Source organism: Ostrinia furnacalis, unplaced genomic scaffold (assembly GCF_004193835.3).
Source record: "Ostrinia furnacalis isolate ACB-3 unplaced genomic scaffold, ASM419383v2 OfSCF3159, whole genome shotgun sequence".
In the NCBI taxonomy this organism is placed as follows: domain Eukaryota; kingdom Metazoa; phylum Arthropoda; class Insecta; order Lepidoptera; family Crambidae; genus Ostrinia; species Ostrinia furnacalis.
In genome coordinates, this window is record NW_021133398.1 from 23,269 (window position 1) to 48,505 (window position 25,237).

A 25,237-nucleotide genomic window follows, 5' to 3' on the forward strand; every position below is an offset into this window, starting at 1 on the left:
TTCAAGCAGGTTTTCCTTGATCTCAAGTTTTTATACCGTGGCAGTTTTCAACTTGGATGAATATGTACTTTACGGCAAGGTTCATCTTGCTATTTGAGGCACAATTTTCTTTATGACGTCTGGTTGATTCAACCAGGAAGATGAAGGTTCCCAGTTTGTGCCCATCACATGATAATTCAACCTTATTCAAGTCGGCACTGTTTACTTGATACTGGAGAAATTGCTTCAAATTCCAGTGAATACTTTTAAAAGTTGCATCGTCCTAGTTTTATGTGATACGGTACCATGAGTTGGCAGGCCACAACCTCGAGGTTGTCATAGTTCCCTAATAAAACCACGGTCAAGTTTCCGCGGGCGAGTGAGCCGCAGTGCCAGTCGGAGCCATTAAAAAATCGTTAAGCCATCGTCAAGGCTTTTCTCCGTTCCCATTGTTGTTTGCCTACTGTTAATTTATAGAGACTATGGGCTTTGGCATTGTAGCACTTAAAGCGCGGAAACGTTTGTGGGTTTATGTTTCATCGATCCCACAAACATTGCTGTGGAAAACTGTGATTGAATTTATATGGCGTGCAAAAACGGTAAAATGTTCAGCTTTAACATACTCGTAAACCATTTTAAACATGCATAAACAATTGTTATTGTTTTCGCAAAAATAATCTGGTTGACTGAATAAAATAGTAATTCGTGACGGTCGATTGAGACGATAAACGACAGTCTTAAATATTGAAATTTTCTATAGGCACATAAAAGCTCTTTAATGCTTATCTCTCAAGACATCGCAATGGCATTCAATCGCGGATGTATTCCCGTCCACTGGTTCAGTAACCGCGACGAGCGACGTCGAATGGGCGGCGCTCGACAGCCGATACATCAGTCGGCTGATGATGCGACGCACAATGCGATATCGATGTCGATGAGCGAGCGTGCGCATCACTAGACGGATTTAATGCTTGACTAAAACGATGCAAATGTATTTATTACATCTATCAATAGGGTATAAAGTCTTAATAATATTTTTATCTGCAGAATACCATAAAATTTAGCACAGTGATGAGAAATTGAGTGTCGGACGTAAAAACAGTGAATAAAATATGTCAACGGAGACGTAAAATACTAAAATGCGTTTAGCGCTAGTGTTGTGCCGTGTCACCTGACTGGGTGGCGAGTGTTGCGCGCGCGCAGTGCCGCGTAGTGATGTGCAGTGACGGTGTCGATGGACTAGTGATGCGCAGTGTGTAGTGACCATGGAATATCGGGGACCGCACCCGACGATGAGCGTCGGGTCGACGTACTTCCCGAATGCGCCAGGTAATGCAATGTTTATGTAGTCTTATATTTGTGTTTATTATTTTTCCTAGTACCAATGCAAGGTTATGAATTGTGAGAAAGGACGTGAGGTCTCTGAGGTCCTTAAAAAGAGTTCCCTTCTTTTTTCTGAACACAAAGCTCACAAATAAATCACATTCAAAATGCAGGCAACGCTGCTGTTGATGCGTTTTTCCTTCTTTTTACAAACATTTAAGTATTTATAGGTACTCATATCATTATATTTTATACGAAATAGATAGTACCTACTTAAAGCTTGCGCTTTTAAGTAAACATGACCTGACAGTATATTTTAGGAGTAATAAAATACCTACCTAAAGTCAAGTTATCACCTCTTCCACTTTTATAACGTGGGCACTTAGCGCTGAGTGCGGTGCTCGAATGTGAAGTTTAAGGCGAGAGCAGTAAAGTTCAAAGTTGATCGGCGGGGAATACAGGTAATGTTCTGTTTGCTGAGTGCGTCAGGGCTGTCGGAAGTTAATGTATTAAATACATTAAAGTACGTGTATTCAGGTGAAATGTTATTTGGTGTGTTTTAGTTACATTTCTTCGTGTATTATTGACAAAAAGACAGATCCATAGTGTGTTATTATTACCATTCTTTCATATAATTATTTTGTTATTGAGGCTAAGGAGGGTAGTAAAGTACCATTGAATAAGCAATCATGAGGGTGGAAAAATGTATCAGATTCCGTCTACCCGCCGCTAAGTAAAAACTGTGTTGCGACTGGTAGTGGAGTAGTAGATTTTGGATCAATCACAAAACAGAAACGACGAAGCATTTCGCTCTGAATATTTGCTGACACCTGTGACCTGCTTCATCGTACCGTTGTATGAAGCTCAGCTGAGCAAAGAGCTGGAAACAGGTGGTGAACTGGTGACGTTTCTTCTCAGCACTTGCCATATGTTTGTCTCGAAGCGCTGGTAGGGCCCAAAAGATAAGGAGACATGTAAAGTGCCCCATAAGGGCTACCTTTTTCTTTTTTTATTATTTTCTATTGACGTTCATAAGTGCCACTTGTGGTCTAAACTGAATCAATATTTTTGATTTTGATTTTGATTTTGATTTTGATTTTGATTTTGATTTTGACCCTAATCCGGCCTAGCCCCGCCCACATTCAGCTAATCAAGCGCGGCGTCTTAACGAATGTCGTGACGTCACCAGCTTTTTACCTTGTTTGGGTTAGAGCGATGGGACATGAAATGTATTTTATTTGTCTTTTTTTTATCCACACCGAGGAAGCTCTAGGCCTGTATCTCAACTGCTGGTAAGTGATGATCAGGCCGAAAAGGGAAGCGAGCTTCACTCGGAATCCTCAAACCACAGAGGAACTGGCTATCTTACCTCTAACTGCCGGAACACAATTACACAACAATGCTATTAACATTGTTGTTGTCTTCTCTTAACATATACTGTTATAACTCACACTTCGAAATCGCAGATCATTCGCATTTCATGCGGTAAACGAAGTTCAGAGTGTTAGCATGCGAAGAGCTGGAAACAGGTGGCGACCCTAATCCAGCCTAGCCCCGCCCACTCCTAGCTAATTGAGCGCGGCGCCTTAACGGATGCGTGACGTCACCTGCTCGATTTACCCGCCGGCACTTACTAGGCCGCCGGGGAAAGGGTCTGGGAATTTGTTCACCTGCCAGCCTAGACTCGTAGACGTCTATTGGAAAGAAGGCCATTGATTAAGTGTAGGTTGTGCATTACACCCTAAGAACAATAATAGTCTATAACTTACCTACATAGAATATTTTTAGGGATTTTCCTTTATTATAATATTTGTAGGGATTATTTAATCCAAAAATTTCTTAGAATCCGCGAATATCTCGCAGATTCTGAGAAATTCTTGGGATACATAATTTTCTACCTGTACTCAGTGTATTTGGGTTACACGGTCACGTTAAGCCTTAAACTCTATTTCTTTTTCAATTAGGCATGCTTATCGCACAAATTCGCCTTATTTCTTAGACGATGACCCAATATTTTCATAAGATCTATCGTCATTACGAACTAAAAAATTGTCGTGTAGTTGATTTCTAAACATGTCACCCTTGTTTTCCGCAACTTTATCAATCTACCACTTTGAGATCGATCAGTTTGTCTTCTGGGAGTCTGCTCAACCGAGCGTGGAGACACGGCCGCGAATGGACGCGCTTTGACGGATGTCGCTACGTCACTCGTTCGATTACCTTTGCCAGTCGAGATGACGTAGTGATTGATATCACAACATCCTGAGTCGCTGCCTTCAGATCTGTCAGGTGGTCGCCCTTCCGTCAGCTTGTTGAAGCAAACATGGCTGCTCAGCCGAGCGTGGAGACACGGCCGCAAATGGACGCGCTTTGATGGATGTCGGTACGTCACTCGTCCGATTACCTTTGCCAGTCGGGATGACGTAGTGATTAATATCACAACACCCTGAGTCGCTGCCTTCAGATCGGTCAGGTGGTCGCCCTTCAGTCAGCTTGTTGAAACAAACATCTGCTCAACAGAGCGTGGAGACACGGCCGCGAATGGGCGCGCTGTGATGGGTGTCGCTACGTCACTCGTCCGATTACATTTGCCAGTTGAGATGACGTAGTAATTAATATCACAACATCCTGAGTCGCTGCCTTCAGATCGGTCAGGTGGTTGCTTGTCAGTCAGCTTGTTGAAGCAAACATGGCTGCCAATTGGCTCTCTTTGATAGATAGATATCTTTACGTCTATAGATTAGTGTACCAATAGAGTAAACTTAACACACTGGTCCATACTTATTAAGAAATGGCAAAACGCAAGAGTTACATTTGGAAAAGAGGATTCTAATCTAACGTCACTAATTTGCAAATACAATAGATTTAAGACAAATTGTACTATACAGCAAGGGGGCAATTCATTTGACAATTTGGCCATTCATTCACGTAAGACTATTTTCGCTAGTTTTTGACCCCCTCCCCCCTATTATAAGAAAAAATAAGAATAGAACAACCCCCTCCCCCCTGTTTAATATTTGAATGGCCCCAAGCTAAAAACTAACCCTGTTTCCAGGGATGTTTTTTTAAATAGTTTAATGGTATCAACTACCCATTTATCGACACCACTTCCCACTGTCATCCATTTCTTGACATTGATCTCTAACGCTAACATGTAGTAACCACGTTGATCCCTCGTCATTTAGTTTACCGCAGCTCTTCCCGATCCCAGATCGATCAGGTGTCGCCGGGAGCGCTCCGCCGAGCGTGTCACGAGACCCTCCGGTTGATGGATGTCGTTACGTCAATCGTCCGATTAGTTTTACCGGCGAAGTTACAACTGATAGAATTTAACCTTTTTATCGAATTTTCGACGTGGATTTATCTTGTCTTGGGCTTCATGCAAAATTATATCAGACTATTTGTGTTTGAAGCCATCTTCAAGTTTGTCTCGTAAACGTAGTTACTCCTAAATTTAAATGCGAAGTGCTTTACATTCTGAGAATCAGGTGTATCGATCATATTTCCAAAACCTTGAGTTGAGATTGAGACTACAATTCTGTGTAATTCAGGTCAGGATACTAGTGAGTAACTATAGATTCGTCATAATAATACAGATCAAACGATTTATTGAAATATGAGTTTGCCATGATCGACAATCGGAAGAGTTCTCAACCATTGATCTGTTACAGCACTTACAGCTTATGACATATATTTTTTATACCATCCATATCACTTCCGTTGTAGCTTCGCCAACAAGAAGTAATACGTTGGCTCGTTCCTGCGATGCATGCCGGTGGAAGGAGTAAGTACGGAAGTGCGGAACACATCTGCTGTAGCGTGCATCCTTCCTAATGAAACCACGTGTCTTGTATGGTGACGCTGTTTCTATTGAGAATTGCTAGACAGTTTTGAAAGATCTCAGCCGAATAATGCATAAGAAGGACAGATTACTGAACTGTTTTGTCAGAAAGTGGAGATATTTTTAAAAGTCAAGTATTTATTAGCCATCTAGCCTATATTTTATGGAGGAATTTTATCGATTTTTGACGGAAAGCCATACATTCATTTGTCGTCTTATATTGACAATAAGATTATATCGTGGCGCGCATCCCAGGCCGGAATATCGCTAAAATACAAACGACTATTGCTTAAGTTAACAATTAATATCAACTCAAACGCCATCAAAAAGGTGGTGAAATCCTTAACCAAAAGCTGAAGCGATTCCTGTACTTTCGCTTGAATTTAATTAAACCACTTCGCCGAAACGCCAACCGTGTTCTAACAACGAATACCTCGGGGCTCTTTCCCTGTACTCCTGGTTCCTGGTATCAATTACGTCGTATCGGTACAACAATGAACAGATTGTTTTCCAATTACCGGGACTCGGGAGTACCGGGACGGTCCCCGGGCGCGCGGATCCCTTGTCGCACGAGGCTGCGCGCGCAGGGATATACGGCCGGTGCTTTGGGTGGATTGGTACGAGGAGTAGACGATAGCGGGGGAGGTAGATATTAGACACGTGTGGTCGTACGGTGGTTGACCTTGCTTATAATATTACATCAAACACTAAATAATAGATACGTACAGCCAATAACGAATTCTGTCTAATGTTATTTCATTTTTTTATAAACAGCCAAAGGGATTATACACTCCAGAATAGGTTTAAAAGCCTATGAGGTTCAAATATTGATACAGGCTTGAATCTAATGCTTGAATGAAGTACGTTGTGATTTAATTTCGTAATACGAGCTTTAGTGCTCTTGAAGCTGAATCATTTACAAACGCTTCATAGATGAGTCTCCTTTCAGAAGATTGAGTGAAGCTTGTTCAGTCTAGTGACTTTTACTGAATCTTAGAGGACGTTAGATGTGTCTATCTACTTTTGAAGAATATCCTCTGGCTACCTCCTATCTCTAGCTCAGCTCTTTTGCCGACTTGGAAAATCCCAAAACCTGTTACTGGACCTTAAGGTTGAATAAGACCTTTAATTTAGAAAACGTGGAGATTTTTCATGTAACCCCCGTGTTTCCTGCCTTACACGGCTGTCTGCGGGAAGTGGCACGCCGCGGCGGGACGCGCCGGGACGCCGGAAGCGGCCGCCGGCACCGATCGCCGCGACGCCTACCCGCAGATTATTTATTGCCGATAATGTTGCCAATTTCCGCGGCGATGTTTATCGGACCGGACGAATTTTTATGGACGATATTTTTATTTACTTGCTGTTAGACTTGGTGCTGACATATCCTATGATATGATAATTAACACACTGCCTAATCTGTTCTATAGAAGATCGTCTGATTGTAAATCACAACTTGAGATATTTTCAGTTAACTGTTTTGGAAAATAATTGACACGTCAGCTTGAGATATTTTCAGTTAACTGTTTTCGGAAAATAATTGACACGTTATGCTAGCAAAGAAATTGAGTAGGTATTGCTAGTATTTGATTTAGTTAGGTACAACGTCAGCAATCAAAATTAAAACTCACTAAAGTTGTGATTAATTTCCATTTATGAATGACTCGTCCTTTCTTTAGAAAATCTTGAAAGCGTACAACATTTCTAAACCATAATGGCGAAATTCATTTATAACGTCCTAAATATAAAGTCTGAACTTTTTTCTCGCCGAAAAAGTTGAAATCTAGTTGGTCTTAATGCGAAGTTAAAAGGCGACGACGAAATTAGCCCCGACCTCGAGCGGCGGGGTCCCGCGCCCCCTTAAATATTCCGGCGTCCCGGGGGCTCCGGGAATTTGTCGCGATTGATCGTGTTTTGACGACTTTCTGTCGGTGGTACTTTATTTTCTGTTGATTGACGACTTTTTGTTTCTGCTTTTATTATGGTGAACGATAAATAAACTCCTCTCCTCGTTCTTGTCTCACATTCAGTTTAATTTCTGAATCGTCGTCGTCGTCGTTTCAGCCGAAAGACGTCCACTGCTGGACAAAGGCCTCCCCCAAGGATTTCCACAAAGACCGGTCCTGCGCCGCTTGCATCCAGGTACTTCCCGCGACCTTCACCAGATCGTCGGTCCACCTAGTGGGAGGCCTGCCCACGCTACGTCTTCCAGCTCGTGGTCGCCACTCAAGAACTTTCCTGCCCCAGCGGCCATCAGCTCTTCGAGCTATGTAATTTCTGAATATATTCGTATTATTTTGTGATAAGCTTGTCCATTGGAGAGGAATATGAAAATTAGAAAATCCTACAAAGTAACTCTTAATGAATGAAATCTTGTTCGCTTTGTCTCAATACGATACTCAAGTATGAGAATCTTCACTCAAGACAGACTATAGACGACGGATAATATGTATTTCATTATTGAACTTCATTTCATACAACGAACAAAACACCCTGCGGCCAGGGAGTGTTTAACAGAATTTATCAGACCCAAACTCGCTAACATCATTCAACCGAAGGTGATCAGCGAACATAATTGGTATCCCGGATTGGGTCCGCGCGTCCCCCGCCGGTTTATGTTCGGCGTAATGCTGTGATAAAGTGTCGAGTGGCGGCCGCCGGAATGATCCCCGTAATGCCGACAGATGGAGCCGGCGGTGGCCATGACCACTGGATGGATCGGGACAGAATCCTGTATCACTCAAGTGTAAATGTGACTCAAGAATACATTCAAGCTTGTGGTTCTTAGCATTGAAGTCACAGGCACATGCTCTTTGTTTGAGTCTTTTGAGTGTCATTTCTAAATAAGAACCTATGCCCGTTTTCATTATCAATCACTAATTTTCAAGTGACCCCTATGGTAACACTTATCAGGGATTTTGTTTTCTTAGGGGCCACTTAAAAATTAAGGATTGATGGTGATAACGGGCACTAGCCTTTTTGCTCCTGACAGTTTCGCCTTTCTAGGGAAACATAATACAACATGAAGACTTACAGACAGCCAGTTTTAAATCCATCTTTTTCTAACATATAATTCAATCACATATTGCTTAATTTTCTGTATGCTCACCTCGAGAGAGATAAGAAACCTACATCCTTCATGATACATCGACATTTATCGATAGCATCACATAGCAACGTTAATCGACGTGAAAACGGAACTCGGATCAATGACATGCTATTTTTATCCGGCATCCGGCCGCAGCGTGGTGCCCCCACGTCCGGATAACCGTATAAAATGGCACGGATGTCCTTATCCGCGGATCGTCGGCGGCGATATAAAAAATACCCACCCCCGCTCTTACCCCGGGGTGGGGGGAGGGGGCAGAAGTTTGCGCCGAGCTTGTTAGTCACATCTCGGGATTTCTTTTTTGTCTCGCTCGTTCAGCCAGAGTGGAAATAGAACAGCCATTCCATATTTGTGAGTCGATTTAAATGATACAACGATAAGTATAATAAAACAATTATTTACCCCCTTACTAATAAAAAGTTACACACCTGTTGAACAGTACTTTAAACTGACATTTCCTTACAAAGAACAACTCTTTATTAGTAACGAGGGTTATTTTTTACGTGTAGAATCTGTTGTCCATCCATGATGGTAATGATCTTCTATGTGACATTATGGACACTAATATACCTACTAGGTTAACAATTATTCTATAGTATTAATTTTCGAAGCTTTCGTTGCCAACCCATTTCTACAGTTAATAGTTTTTCTTATGATCCACTATTTACTCAGCCTTGAGTACGTTGTTGTCACAAAGTAAAAAAATTCTTCCCTTAGAGTGTCGTCTACACTTCTCCTATACTTTATTGCGTGTATGTTGTTGCATTAATACAGTTAATGGCTTTTCTGGTAATCCACTGCTTACCCAGCTTCAACAGTCTGTGCTGGCCGTTGTCTCCTGGCTGTGGCCCCGTTACGGTATCCGCACGGCGAGAGAATAAATAATTTGCCCATTCGCGTCTAAGTGGCGCTAATGTCGAAGAGATTGCCTATTGGATAATGGAGAAAGGTTTTTGCTATGTTTGTATATGACGTGTGGGCGTTCTTTGTTAGTTTAGGGATGGTTAATTCGATATTTTATCTTGTATATCTGGTTTAAGAACGAATACGAACTCTTAGATCAATACTGAAGTACTGACGATAAGAGGAACCTTTCAAACACTTATGGAGTCAAAAGGAATAAAGGTAATGACAATAAAATCTGTTTTATAAATTGTTAATAATATACCGTTCTGAAATCATCTACAATACTAGCAAAACCAAATTTGGTATCTATTTCACTCATTTTTTAAAGTGAGCTAGATTAAAGTATCTTACCTCTTCTTAATAATCATGGTCATGTTTTTAAATGAATGGATTTGTAGAATCAAGAAAAAGTCTTTCTAAAAATAATGAATAAGAATTTATTTTCCCTGGTCCCGTCTTGTTTACTAATTAGTCTTAACACCCCCAAAGAAAAGTAAAAAGCGAAACAAGTCGAGAAATAAGTAATTAGCAAAAGAATCCTCGTCGCCAATCCGACGAGCCCCAATAATTAACCTCCGTTTAATGAACGGCGCGCGTTCGACTTTGAACCTTGCCACAACGAGGCAGGTCTCACCTTTGTACCTTACGCTCGTAAACACGAGAACATAGAATAAATAGGAGGGGTAAGTTCACTTTGTCATGCTCAAGTTATACCTACAGGTGAAACTTCTAAAGCTCGAGCAAAATCTGGATGTCTGGATGATGCTCAAGCAATCAAGCCTTATGTCAATAGTTTTGCATGGACCCTTTGAGTGTGTTTTTGCGTTAATAAACAACTGCACATTAGACGTGTCATGTCGACCTTGCGCCTGTAATTTTCGTGAAAAAAAATGAGTTTTGCCCGCCACATTTTGCGAGCGTATAAAAAAACTGATTTGGTGCCATGTGGGCTGAATTATTGGATTTCAAAGATAAGAAAGGTCTATATTTATATTGCCTTTTAAGTGAGCCTTCTGCGTTTTCGCTCATATTCTTGGCTAGATGTTGTTCATTCAGGGCTGGCTCAATTCTTTAATTAAATTTAAAGCCCCTGTTTCGCTTTATGCTAATTTATGAATTGGCCGCTTTGTCTCAGGGTTTTAATGAATAAGAACATTTTGTAAATAAGTAAACAATGACTTCGTTGTTTGGTATATCTTCGATCTGGGAAATATTCATGATTCTAGTAGAACGTCTTTTAAAACTTTTAGCTTTAATTTCGGTTTTCTATCATGATAAGCTGTAACGAAACAAAAAGGAGCGTGCTAAAATTATGCCCTCGTTTGTCCATTGACCCTTAAGCCTCATTAACCCCTACCGTCTATGTCTACGTCCTCCCACACACTCTCCGTACGCTTTTCCGCGAAACGTCGATAACGATGATACACCAACACTAGCACATACTCCGCTCCCGCCTAGCTAGAGCAGGCATAGCTCTACAGCCGCCCCATAATTGTATTATAACAGGATTCGAGCGCAAACTCCGCTAACTTTAATTAAAAGTTGACGAGACAACGCCGGCTGTCGCTAGGATTATCGCTTCCAAATCCTCTCCCAAATTGATCCCGGGAAACATATCAAAATACGCCGTATTGCCCCGAGGCTACAACATACACCCCCCACGCCCCCGCGCAAAAATCGACTTTACCATCAGCGCCACAAATCACGTATTACCTCAACAAACAACCGGGGAATCTCCGAGAAATCCGTGTCGGAGTAAATTACACTTTATATTAAAGCGTGGAAAAGCCACTTTTCCTCTTCGCGACCGAAACGTGAGGCGGCCAAGTAGAAATTGATTCAATGCGAACCGTAAGGTCCCAAGTAGCTTGGTATTCGGCCAGCTTACAGGGAGCTCTCCGTCGATGGTCCGCCCACCCTCCGTACTCTGTTTGAACCGTGCCCGCGGGGGGTGAGGTAGGTCTGGTAGAGCTGGTGATTGTTCGCTTCACAGGATACATGTTGCGTTCTGGCGCCGAGCGGGCTCGCTCCCGAAGTGGCGAGGGGTGTCCGATTACTGTTCGTAATCGCCTTGATCCCAATGAAGTTGGTAACAGAGTGGCGTGCCCCGTAGAGCAATAACCGCAGAGGGTCCTTATTGTGATTTATTGCCTAATTATACGACTGTTTGCTGACGTGTGGTTTCGTTGTACCGTAATGAATATTTGTCGCTTACACAATCAAGCTGGAATTCAGTTTGTTTAGGTACTGTTGATGTTACGCAATTTCGGGAGTTTGATGTAGGGCATTAGATGGGCGGAAAGGGTGTTTTACTACAGCATATAGTATATAGGCACTTTAGTGAACTCTCCTTACGTTATTATTTAACAAGAAAATGGGTCTCATCTAATCACAAAATCTTACACGAGTGACTAAGTTCTGGCTAGTATTCATTGCAGATCAAACTATCCGCAACGCATAAAGACAACACATTCGAATTCCCGATTCTGCCGAGGATGATGTACCGAAATCCAGAAATCGATAGACATTACTCCGAGAGTCGAGAGGCGCGTAGGCAGCGTCAACAGGTGCAGCGGGCGATAGCCGCAGGGCCGCGAGTGAGGAACGAACGCGGATGCAAAATGGTGGTTGTTTGGAAGGGAGAGAGATTGAAATTGCTTGGTTCTTTTATATCACAGCAACGTGTGGAATAGTGATGCGTGCGAACAATGCGAGGAAGGGATTCTGATAGGACAAAACTGGATGTGATACAGTGATCTGTTACGAAATAATGCAGCGTCTCTTATATTATGATGCACAGCTGTACCTGATAGATAAAGTTCTATTGGGATTTGGGATTTACCACCTGACTATTTAAAATACCTGTCACTTTCATTAGTGGAAGCAAGTATGAATTAAGCCCCCTTTTCTTGGAACAGAGCAAAACTATTCCCCCACCTCTACAGAATATAAACCCAAACAGGGAAGGGCAAGTTTGTCCCAGTAGGGAGTTCAACTGTCACTGGACCTGCAACTGAAAAAAGTCAGAGAAAAATAGATTCCAAGAGAAACTTCTCTGCGTTAAACGCTTGTGCCTTGCGCCACACATAAAGCTGCGCTCCTACTGCGCCGACTCGGCCGCTACCCCATCCCCGCATCATACAGGTTGCGTGCTGGCTCATAGCCGTTTCACCCGCTTCAGCGTTCTTATTACCGATCTTTAGGCCTTTGCTACACTTGACAACAAGTACTGTTACTATTGCTTACAAATGACTAAAGTATACTATGCGGATGATCGGTCATCATCATTTCAGCCACATGACGTAGACTGCTGATCATAGGCCTCCCCCAATGACTACCACATCGCCCGGTTGGTAGCGGCCGATCGGTCGCTGCAATTTATACCTATTCAATAACTTGTTCTGGAACTTATTTGAAAAATCCAAATATTGTATTACCTAATCTATGGGCGCCATGTATTTGAAAACGGTATGAAGAGATGTCTGCGCCATATTTACAGGCTTTGTAAACACTAATACATATTTATGATAAGTAGTTCTCAGAACCTAAATTAAATAATTTTCGCCTACAAAACTTATTTAAGGCGTCACTGCCATTCCACAAAATATAATTTTTGTCTTAAAATTGGTGTCGTGGTAGACGGAATGCTAAGCCGTATTTCCGAGAAAGTACGATTCACAGAAAAGTTCCCGTAAAAGCCACCGAAGTCGATTTCATTTCGCCAAATATTATATTACTAGCTTTCCGCCCGCGGCTTCGCCCGCGTGGAATTTTGTCTGTCACAGAAAAACTTTATCGCGCGCGTCCCTGTTTCAAAAACCGGGATAAAAACTATCCTATGTTCTTTCCCGGGACTCAAACTATCTCTGTGCCAAATTTCATCAAAATCGGTTGCGAGGTTTAAGCGGGAAAGCGTAACAGACAGACAGACAGACAGACAGACAGACAGACAGAGTTACTTTCGCATTTATAATATTAGTTGGGATGTAGCTTGTGTGTAGGATTGGGATTCGCAGAATCTTCTTATTTATACTCTAAATGGGTATCGATATAGGAAATATCGATCACAATTAGGTAAGCTTAACGACAAAGAGCGAATATAAGCTTTGACTGTGAAAGTTCAGTTTGCAAAGTCATCGGAAGCATTGATGCTGTTTCGGGCTGCTCCATACTATACAGAACTATTCCAAACTCTTGTTTACACTACCACAACTCCTTTGTAGCCATGGTCTACATCTACTGCCTGACCACCAACACATGATTCATATGTCCGCAACCATAGGTCATTAGTGTTGTGTACCGTCTAATTGAGTTTTGTACGAAGCCGCGTGAGTGTACCTCTTGTCATTAACTTCATCATCTATCATGTAGAAACCGAATATACTTATACCTTACCAGACCCTCACCGTGGTCTCACAGACCACAGTCCGACTACGCACGTACATCTATTTGCACACTTACCGCCATACAATATTCACCGCGTCCACCCCAGCAGCTGGGTGTCAATTAAGCGATCGATAGCCGAACCGCATGCATTGGTAATGCTCAGCATACTTTACATTATTCAATATAACGCATCAATGATTGGCCTGACTGTCGACCGGTTAGCATCACCTTCAGTTATATTCGGCAGGCTTTCATTTAGTTCAGTTTAACTTTCCCCCGCGACAAACTTGACCTTCATTGGTTGGGTTTTTATGGCGGTCAAGCTGTAGATCCTGGCTACACAGGAGTTGCAGTGGTGGGAACGAGAGGTGGGAATAGTCCTGTTTTCATTTAGTTCAGTTTACTTCATCTCTTCATAATCTGTTTTGTTTTGGCCACATAATGTTCTACCACCATTGCTGAAACAGATATCAATTAGTTATAGCACAGAGCATGGAATTGTCGACGATTCCATGCTCTGTGGGTTATAGGCATCTTTTGAAAAGGCCAGCTCCAATCAGGAAAGTGGTTAGAAATTGGATTGCTTTCATTGTTAGTGTTTACCTTCTTTGGGAGTATATTGGATTCTCATGCATTTTTAGATGATTAACCATATCCAAAAGAGGATGAGCCATATTTTAGCTCCTGCGACAACTCCAAAACCGTTCCGTCCGATTTATGTCGAAACTAAATCAATTTACTAAGCCGATGTTTTTATTGGCCGGGGGGATCTTATACGTCCATAAACAAGCGGATCCTCTTCTATTTCCAATATTACTGGACGACACGTGCGGCGATATATTTAGAACCCCTCAGCTCTGGAGCCGTTAAAAAACGCATAAAACTATAAAGCTGAACGCTTGAGTACCACACGTGGATGTGATTTAATTCGAGTCTAATAAATATACAGTGTTTGGATGGCGGCTGAAAAGTTTCACAGGGATGTTAGCTTAAGGGACCCGTGTATGGAACGATCCATCCATAGCAACGTCCATACGTATAATATACTCGTAGATTCTATACGAAAGGATAGCGTATCGTTGTATCGTGATGCTTTCAATACTGTTTTGGAAAAAATCCTGAACAGAATCTACTATTTGTCATTGTTCTCAAATTAGTATATTAGTATTTTTTATAAAACATAGTGCATGTTCTGTATTGTGATTTGAACTAATTACCTACGTCCCTCGGAATTGTAATTATGTGAATTTATGCTCAAAACAAAAACAACTGAAAATTTCTCAGAAAACCTTTGATAGAAACGTACCTGCTGTTTGTAGAAAAACTCATATTATTTTGTGTCTATTGAACTGAGTGGGATTTTACGTGGAATCAGAACAGTTAGCGTATAATATTGGATTTCATAAATGCGTATTCTTCTATTAAAATTTTGTTAATTAATGTTTCAGTGAATTGAGAAATGTCATGGTCTTTGTGAATAATTAAATGTTTATAGCGCCTTTTACTTAGTTACTGTAATATTTGTTTTAAATAGCTTTGCTTTACATGAAACTGATATTAATGCAATTTGTGCCGTCATTAGTTCATGGAATACATCACGCCTAATTTTTATAAAATTAAACATGTAATTTCTCTGAGTTGAGAAAGTACTAATCTAATTACTGATGAAAAAATACACAAAGCTAAGCAAAAAAGTCTGTGTTCGTGAATACAAATATCCATTTCACTAATCGTAGAATCCAATATCCCACTAAAAACAAAGTAGACGTTATTACACAGGCATTACAGACGACAATGGAGTGCGTACATCAAAACATTGATTTGTTGAACCCTAGCCAGACATGTCCACTGGATCGGGTTGTCAGCAGACCTGCGTAACAATATTCGATGTTTCTCCATAGTTCCAGAATCCAGAATCCAGATACTTATTCATTCCTAAGATAAATTCAGAATCCGAGCTCGTGCTTATTTGCTTGTCCTCAATTTTAAGGAAAATTTATTTGATTTGCATGAGATTTTGTTTTAGGATAAGTAGGATATGTAGGAGATAGGTCATAACAAAAGATCTCATTGGGAGAAAAGAAATGTGAGCGCTGGTTTCTAAGAAATACTTATTATAATTCGTTGACATAGCTCGTGGTCTATAGGTGAATAGGCTCGACTGCTAGAGCATTTACAAGTAACAGAAAAAAATAAGGATGTCAGCTCTTTCACGAACCAAACGTCGTACATTTTACAAGTGTCATACCATTCGTAACAACATTACATAGAAATGCTTTACACATCTTTTAGGTGTTGTCTGTAATTGTACGATTTCCGGAATTCCACTACTGACACACTTGTAGTAGCCTGGGTCAGACTAAGCGTACTGTATTACAGTTTATTGTAATCTAACCTAACTATTCGCCAACGTGCGTAGTGCCGAACAATGGCGATTCGATCAACCAATTAGCCGGCCTAGACAGAGATAGCGAATAATTACGGTAGGTAAAATACTAATGTTGCAGACAGAAGGGTGTAATTTATTTATGTAGGTACTGTGTCTACTAGGGCATGCAAACCGGTTAACCGGATAACCGAAAAACCGGATAACCGACACAATTTGGAACTCGGTTTTTGTCAGTTATAAATCCGGGTTTTTCGGTTATTTCGGTTTTTCTTCTACGATTTTAGATAATTTAATAACTCATACAAGAACATGCTTCTTTAGTCATATCAATAAAAACAATTATTGTAATGCAATGTGAATGAGTAGAGTATAGTCTATGATTTTGGTATTGAACTAAAGTACATACCATGTATCTTCTAGCTAAAAGCTATAAGCGCGCGGGCGCAAAATGGTATCCTTATCTACTTTTCGAAGCGAAATGTAAACCTGCGTATAAAGATAAGAAGGAATGTAGAGTTAATAGTTTGAACTAAATGAATTCTTTGAAAAACTCATATAACTAATTTATTTTTGCAAGTAGGCGTTTAACCTTACCTAACCTACCCCTGATTCGGAACAATAAATGGGCCAGTGCTGAGAAGAAGCAGTGCAAGAAACTTGGTCATTATTGTCAGCCTCTTTCTTTCTTTCTTCTTTCTTTTGTTCCTTCTTGCTTAGCCGTCCACATAATAATAGTAGATTTATGTAACATACATAAAATATTTTGATTTACGGGACGGATTTGACAACTCCCCTTCTCAACTCATAACCAAGATATAACTTCATTTTCTGACCCTCATTGATGAGTAAGGAACCATCTATTACGTGCTTCAAGAATGATTGTGACTTCTCCACTATGTTGTCACGATTCTACGAACTACGTATGGGCCTACATTATTGTCCAGAAGCACTGACATAGTTACAAATTAATTTAAATTAAACTAATATCTTACTATTTGTCAATTTGTGGTGTTAGTTTTCCCAATGAGATACTAATTACGACATTATTAGGCATATTTAGTTAGTGAGTTGTCACCTCTGCGTAATTTAGTCTATGAGCCGCGAGGGATGCCTTCTCGCTCCCCAAATTAGTGCTTCAGACTGAATTGATTACGCTCGCCGCTTCGGTGACAACCCTGATTAGGGCTGCCTCTAAGGAGGCGTTTAATTAAACCCGATGGAGTGGTTTAAGAGTAAAGGTCCGTGAAATGATCTCACATCTATGATGAATTAATATGAGTAGTATTAATGAGATTTGTTAATGAACATCTGTTTCAACAAGTAAATAATGTTCGCTTAAAGTAGGTAGTTTGATAATCTTCATGGCTTTGCTTTTTGGCCTTATTCTGAAATAAATAATTCAACCAATCACAGTCCTGAATCTAAGCCTATTCAAACGAGTTCAATCTTATTCTATAGCGATTCCCAATCCCAAAGCCTTCACCAAATCTAATATCGATACTTTAGTGAAAGCAGAACAAATGCCTAAAATACTGAATATGTATTACCTAACATAAGTATATTGCTTCACCTTCTACGCCCTTTACCTTTAAATAGAAGTCACGAGCACAATTCTTACGTAAATTATTCCAACGTTGTAAAGATTAAATTAGAATGAAAAATACGAAATATTTTCTCTCGTGACTGTACGATCTATAAATTTACAATCGCAGCCTCTCCTGCCAATACAAGGGATTGTGTGCCTAATTGACGAGGGCCCCGTCAATGACTCTTTGCGATCGGCATTAGCCCTTCAGACCGAAATAATTGCATCGCTGGAGGGCTACTCCAAAACGTTGTTTCGGGTATCTGTCACCGTCGCTCATGCTGGCAGTGAGAGGGATGGCTAGATTCGAAACTGTGAGTAACGTTTTTCGGAGTAACCCTGCTCACTTCGTCTTCCGAGCGGAGGGAACGGGCTATGTGTAGTCTGTGCTTGTGCTAGAGTTGGTGATTATAATGTTTATGATTATTTAGAGTATGTAATAATAATATGTTCTGTTCTTAAAAATAGTTACATTTGTTTGTTTGCAAATAAAAGCTGAAATAATTAGGTATTGCCAATTTTATATCAACTCTTTTTTTGGCAAAGTAAGCTTATAAATCCCACAGCAAGGCACAGGGCAATTTATTAGTCATGTTAGAGAAGAGTAAACATTTTCTATAATAAAATAGTCATTCTCACATGGCTCTATCAATGCTATATGGCGAAATTTAATGCAAAACCTCCGTACCATTCCAATATGGTTTTTAACCACTAGGCAGTAACCATTGATAAGTAAACATAATATTCATAGAACATATTTTCAAAGTCATAAAGTCAATGTATTAAATTAACACTACGGAACCCTATCTGACCCGGCGAGGACAGCCCTGGCTGTTTGCCGGATAATTGACAGCCGGCTCCCAACTTGGACGTGGAGTTTGAGGGTAGAAGTACAGCCGCGGTTCGGCGACAGCGGGGATCACGCCTGTCGGAACTTTGTCAACTGTTGTTGTAATGTTCGTTTATAACAGTTTGCCAGTTAGGCTTTTATACTCTCTCTACTAGTTATGGGCTCTCTTTTAAGCACTGGTTCATGACATTATGGTAATAATAATGTCAATGTATAATTAAGAACCTGGAACCCTGTCTGACCCGGCGGCAGCACAGCAGCCCTGGCTGTTTGCCGGGTATTTGACAGCCGGCTCCCAACTTGGACGTGGAGTTTGAGGGTAGAACTAGAGCCGCGGCTCGGCGACAGCGGGGATCACGCCTGTCGGAACTTTGTCAACTTAAATCTTTGGACAATTTCACACAGCGCCAGCTAGCCCCAAAGTAAGCAACTTAATGCTTGTGTTATGGGTGCTAGCTTAACGGATATACTACTTATATACTTTTTTTTTTAAATACATACATATTATACATAGTAACACCCAGACCCGTCACAGAAATTAAAATTCATCATTTCAATTTCTGCCCGGCCGGGAATCGAACCCGGGACCTCTCGGCATAGTAGTCCGCTCTAAACCACTACCAAACGGCCGACAAACTGTAGGTAATGTTCAGTTTTACAGTTAGTTTATTATTATTATAAACTGGTGTATGTGGAGTTGTGAACTCTCTTTTTGACGCTTATTGTCTAAAACGTAGCTTTGCTCCGTCACTGCAGGACAGAAATCATCAAATGAATCTCTTTAAAAATGCGACAGCGTCTCTTCTACCATGATGGCAGTGGGTTGAATTTTCATTCTCCTCTTAATAATTGGTATTTGTAGAAAAAATTGTGTGAAGTATCTGACAATTTAGACCAATCAGCAGCCTGTTTCAAGTGGCATTTCTTGAGCTAAACGAACATAATCATTTTGCCTTAATTTCATAGTACACATCTTAAGCTCTACGCTAATGTAAAACCCCGTCTCTATCAATAACGAATCGAATTTACATTTGAGTGTGCGTAGCGACTAACACAGGACAAGCGGGGACAGCGCTTTAACGTTGTTTGTTGGGTTATGCAGATGAAGCGTAGACACTAGGCATTGCTGGTTGCTACGCACTGTTGAATGCTCATGTAACAATCCAAGTCAAGTCAATCCAAGTTATTCAAATTTATGTATGCGAGTCATTTCTACTAGTACCTTAATATGTAAGTCTAGATATTAGCACGTCACTACCTTGTTTAATATACCACGCAATCTTGTATACCCATTCTTATGATACACCATACAAGAATGCATGGTAAATTCAGTGAACTGCTCCTGAATCGAATGTACCTACTACTACTATTTCTATTTATTTATTAACCGGCAGACAGTGGTGACTGAGTTTGTTGCGGCGCTTCTTCTCAGCACTTGCCAAATGTTGGTCTCGAAGCGCTGGTAGGGTAAAAAGATTATGAGACATGTAGAGGCTCCTTAAGAGCATATGACGATTTGTAAGAACTATTTATTAGTCTAAACAAATAAAGAAATTTTGACTTTGAAATGTTGACTTTGACTTTGACTTTAACACCGTGCAATGAACCAGCGTCGTGGCCTTCCCCACCGTGGGCCACGGCATATGCTGAGTGGAGTCCCATTGCGATGGGCATCGCTGTTGCGACAGGATAGCACTGCTCAGTTCACTTTTTATTTCCTTGTAATATTTATGTGCTATTTGTGTCTTTTTTTTCTGTATACATTCTCTGTCATGTATAAGTGATGTTCATCGTAATAAATGTTTCTTTCTTTCTTTCAATCTTTCTATCGTTTACCTAGGTAGAAGAGATTGCTTCCTGACAATTAGACCGCCTAAATTTTGATCGAGTAGGTTTCTTTCTTAAAGTAACTGCCATGTTCCCATTAGCATACCACGTCTTCTAACCGATGATGGAGGGTCGCAGAGTGGGGTTGGTATATTGTTTTGACGATTTTTTATTTTGATTTTGAATTGTGCAGATGTGTATAACCTATCTAAATCGTTAAGCTATCGCTAATCCAAACCTAAGCGCCTTATCTTAAGGCGGGTACTAATTAGCGAGCTGTAACCGAGCTTTCAAGTAATCTAGGTAGAAATTAAACGATTTCACTCTAAAATGAATGAATTTTAAATAGACTGGATGCAATCTGTCGAAAAAATGGAAGACGTAGCGTGGGCAGGCCTCCCACTAGGTGGTCCGACGATCTGGTGCAGGTCGCGGGAGGTGCCTGGGTGCGAGCGGCGCAGGATCGGTCTTCGTGGAAATCCTTGGGGGAGGCCTTTGTCCAGCAGTGGACGTCTTTCGACTGAAACGAACGAACGAATCTGTCGAAGATACCGCTCAAAATACAACAGCGAGCTTTTGCTTAGTCCTTTACTGACACAAAATTTTCTAGTTCCACCGATATTAGATCGGACATTGGACGTAGAGTCGGGTTTGTGTGCACATACGTGCATCAACACGCCCAGCTCCAATATTGTTTGTTGGGATATGCAGATGAGACGGGTAGGGACCTATGTCGCCATGAACTTACAGGCCTTTAACAGATTTTACTGAATATACACTGGTTTGGCAAATATTTTGGTTAGCACCAGCTTTATTGGGTCTAGTGGTTGTCATTTATAAATAAAACATTATGTAACTCATATAAAAAAGTCGCGTTGAGACCCGTGTCTGTTTCTCTATTTTAGTTGAAGCCTGTCAAAGTCTGCCTCAGTTATTTGTATTTGATGATAAGTAGAAATAGAAAGTATTTATTTGTCTCAGAACAGGTTTAAATTTTATTGATGAAACGTATTGATGTTGTCCCGAACTTCGGGACCCGAAGCGGCGCAGTGGTACGTACTTACGGCAAACTATATTCAGACGTCTTTAGGTGCCCTGAAAGGGCCTTACAAAGAATTTGAATTGAATTTGATTTTGTAAAATAAACTGCCAGCGCCACCACGTCTTTATAGATTTCAAAGGTTAAACATAAACAACTAAAGTTCGCACGTTTCCGAGGAAGCCATGTACTTACTTTCCCTCTTTGTGAGAGCACACGCCTTCTGACGGAATCCTTAAAAATCCGTGACGCAATCGTTTTAAATAAATTCCCGACTTAGAAGGTTTTTAATCGACTCCAAAAATAGCAGGTTTTTATTACTTCATTAAGAGATTTTATCATAAGTCTGCGTGATAGGCATTATTGTTAAGGTTATAGTAGATACAACAAAAGAGTATTAGAACTAATGAAATGTATTTGTTTGTTTCAGGTAAATATCGTGATCCAGTACATCTGGTTTGTTCGCATAAAACAAAGCCTCTAAGGTAAAGCGCCAAGTCATCGGTTAACCTAACCTTTAGCTCTACTCGCGCGGGATACAGGTTACTCCATTTTCCTGGGACAATATTTTACTAAGCGGGCATTATTTTTTATCTCATGGTTAGGTCAAAGAAATTCTCCCACCCAAGTTTTCCCCAAGCAATAAGCGCTTTTCTTCAGAGTCTAATTCTAATTCATAATAGATCAATAGAAATACGCTGAATGATCAATTTAACTCTACTCGTAATGTCAAATAAACGCATGATTCTTTTATTTTCATGATCCACTTGTCAATTTGTGCGCTCACCGTGCATAAGTCTTTTATTTTTATGATCCACTTGTCAATTTGTGCGCTAACCGTACATAATGGCTAAAGCGGAATGAGTCACGTGGACGCGGGTCAATCGGGCGCCCCAGGGCCCGAGACCCGCCAATTGAGCCTGCTCACAGCTTACACGACGCCGACCGGAGATTAACGACGTGTATGTTGACGATATGGTTATAATAGTTCAATGAATGTCACTCAAGACGAAGCAAACATAGGAAAAAGTCTTTTTTACAAGCTTTTATTTACCTTCACATGTCTAGTGTCAGCAAATCTTGCAACTTAAAATTGACCCACTTCCCGGTTTCCAATTTGAGCTGAAATTTTGTTTTACTTTGGCAACAGTCTAGATGAGCCACATCACTCGCTAATGTCGGAAAAGTCGTATAATTTTCCACCATTATCTTAACTGCTGTATGTTGACAATGTCATGATACACGGATCATGATAGTTCAATGAATCAATCATATCAAATTCTGTCAAACGCTTTGTTCAACTGACTTTATCGTACGTTATGAACTGTCAAATTATTACGATTGCTTTACACAATTCTACCTCTGATCTCCAAATACAGGTATTATTTTACCGTTTATCAACTTACCTTGCCCCACTTTCAAAGTAAACCTCAAAGATTATTCTCAGAAGTGTCCATTATTGAGGATCAAGGCTCGCCTTCCCCGTACCGTAAGTTCTCGCAGCCCTGGCGCTCGTCAATTACTGGAACCCGGGCCCGGGTCAATTGGAGCCATGCGCAGCGGCTTCTGGCACACGCATTAATATTCCCGCCAGTTGACCCCGTGTCAACACGGAGTTGACTGTGTAACGTCACATTTTTATATGTATCTTGCTTAGTCAGAAGCTTCAGGGTCTCGTGTGTTTGATTCTCCCACGATGATGAATTTTGTTATTTTGAACATCGCTCCTTAACCAATAATTTTAATCGAATACTTCTGGGCATAGTTTTCGCTTTACTTTCACGTTTAATCCTTGTATAGTTCTATGAACACCTGTATTGAATTTGTTGTTCAAGCATAGTTTGGAACGAAGTATGGAGGGATATTTTATGGATGTCTATTATCTATAGACCTATCGGCTGTTGCTTTTGCATACATACTATGTGCAAAGCTTAACTATACAGCTAATAAAGCACCATCCTAAGTCCTTAGTCACTTACTAGATATAAAATTTCGTCCTTCGGGTACGTTACTTGGCCCGATTCTGATGCAAGTCTGACGTCACAATATTAAAAGTAGACACTACAGAGCGTCCATTAGGTGCACATTTTGACACTGATCATTGTCGGGAGACTCCTTGTTCGGCCATCGCTTGCCAACCAGTTTTTTATGCAGCAGACTACCGCAAGCGCTTTCCATTAGTCTCCTCGAACACCATAGTCCATAGGTCAAGTGGCGAGTCGCGCCGCTCCACTCCCGCGCAGCCCGGAATAGATCAATTGCCCGGGGTCGCCGGGTCAGCTGTGTTTACACGATGCAATGCTGTCGAGTACACAAGCCAATGTAAATCCTTAATGTATTTATTTAAATGGAAATATTTTACATTTCGCACACAGGATAAATAAAAATCATTGCATTTATGGGCCTATCATGGACTTAGATAAATTGACATTAAGTGCAATCATGATAAATGTTGAGTTACACACTTATTTTATTTATTTTTTTAACAAAACAAATTTTCCTTGACAAATTGTCCTGCTTGAATTCACATAAAATGTAGGATAGGCATAATATTTTTCCGAATATATTTGGCTCAAATATTTGGTAGCATATTGTGCATCTACAAAACTATTCAACGACTTACTACACTCACTTCCAGCACTATCCGACGTCACACCCAATCCCATTCCTACCATGCTTTGTAATTATTAGTCAAAAATTAAAATGTCCCACAAACACAAAAAGCGGTGCTGTCCCAAATGAAAGGGCCCGTCGGAAGAGGCTATTTGTCAAGCGGGCGGATTAATGAGCGCGTCCTTCGCCCGCCCGCCCTAGCAGGGCATATGCCCGCCCTACGGCCCTAGGGCCTCAGCCTCGAATTTAGCGCGCAGCGGAGCGGGAGCGGCGGCGGCGCGGGAGCGGGGCGGGCAACGCAGACCCGTTCTCGAAACAAGCGGGCAGCTCGCGCGGCGCTTTAGCGGCGAAGTGTTGTGTTCGGGGTTGTGTTGTCGTGATATTTGTTTTTATTCGCAAACGAAATGTCTGAACAACGGCGACAATTTTATTTCGATTCAAATTTATTCCTAAGCTCGATTTATTGTGGGCAAAAGAAGGAGTGCGCTACCCGCTCGTTGCCCGCTCCCGCGCCGCTGTTGTCGAGAACAGGTCTATTTGATTTTACGCATAAGATCCTGCCGCTCCCGCGCCGCTACCGCCGCCGCCCCGCTGCCCGCTGAATTCGAGGCTGAGGCCTAGCAGGGCATATGCCCGCGTGGCGGCGTAAAGGCTATGCCCCTGGGAGGCGATCTGGTTACCCGTGTACTTTACGTAGAACACTGACGAAATTTTTGTGTAAATAGAAGAATAGGCGGTGTGGTAATTTTGAAGTATTTATTTTAAAGAAAGTTTTCATCGAATTAGGTACTTACTTCATGTTTAGGTTTTACCATTGTCACATTTATATTATTTGTTATAATGTGCATATTAAGGTATGTATAGATAGACGCATTTTATGATATGAACATACACAATTCAGCAAGCTGAAAGGTTGATATAACAATTTCACATCAATCAAAATGTCAATTACGTTTCTTATACTTGATTAATTGCGTCTACACTGGAAGCAGAAGTAATACATTTCCTTGGAAACCTTTACTATAATTAGAATACGTTTGGTTTCCGTATTACACTACAGCAATTTCAATTTGTGACACCTCTTCGTGCATGTAATAATAGGGTGCGTGGCGCCACAAAGACTTAGTAATTACGCGGCCGCGGTTGCCGTGCGGGTGACGTGGGCCCTGTTCTGCGGTGTACCGTGTACTGTCGTTGAAAGAAAGGGTACCTATTGTTTTTACGATAGACCCTATTGGTAGTTGAATGGGTCTATCAATAGGGTAGCGGCAACATGTGGTTATTTATAAAATTGAAATGTAAAAAAAATAAATAGATGTTGATCGAAATATCCCCTGAAGAGTGTTGTTGCTAGTCCGTGAGCCCGCTGCAAAATTGCCTAAGTACTTCATAC

At 41.0% G+C, this 25,237-nt stretch overlaps 1 protein-coding gene across 2 annotated transcripts in view; it reads left to right on the forward strand.

The window, feature by feature from the left end:
• The first annotated feature begins 256 nt into the window (after nt 1–256).
• LOC114357468 (genetic suppressor element 1-like) overlaps nt 257–25,237 on the forward strand; it is a 32,511-nt gene continuing 7,530 nt past the window's right edge. The window contains exon 1 of one of the 2 annotated variants that reach the window (XM_028311083.1): nt 257–1,308. In XM_028311083.1, the coding sequence (XP_028166884.1) occupies nt 1,245–1,308 (64 nt within the window). In that variant the 5' untranslated portion in view covers nt 257–1,244. The remainder of the gene's footprint in view (nt 1,309–25,237) is intronic. The other variant, XM_028311082.1, reaches the window with a different exon arrangement.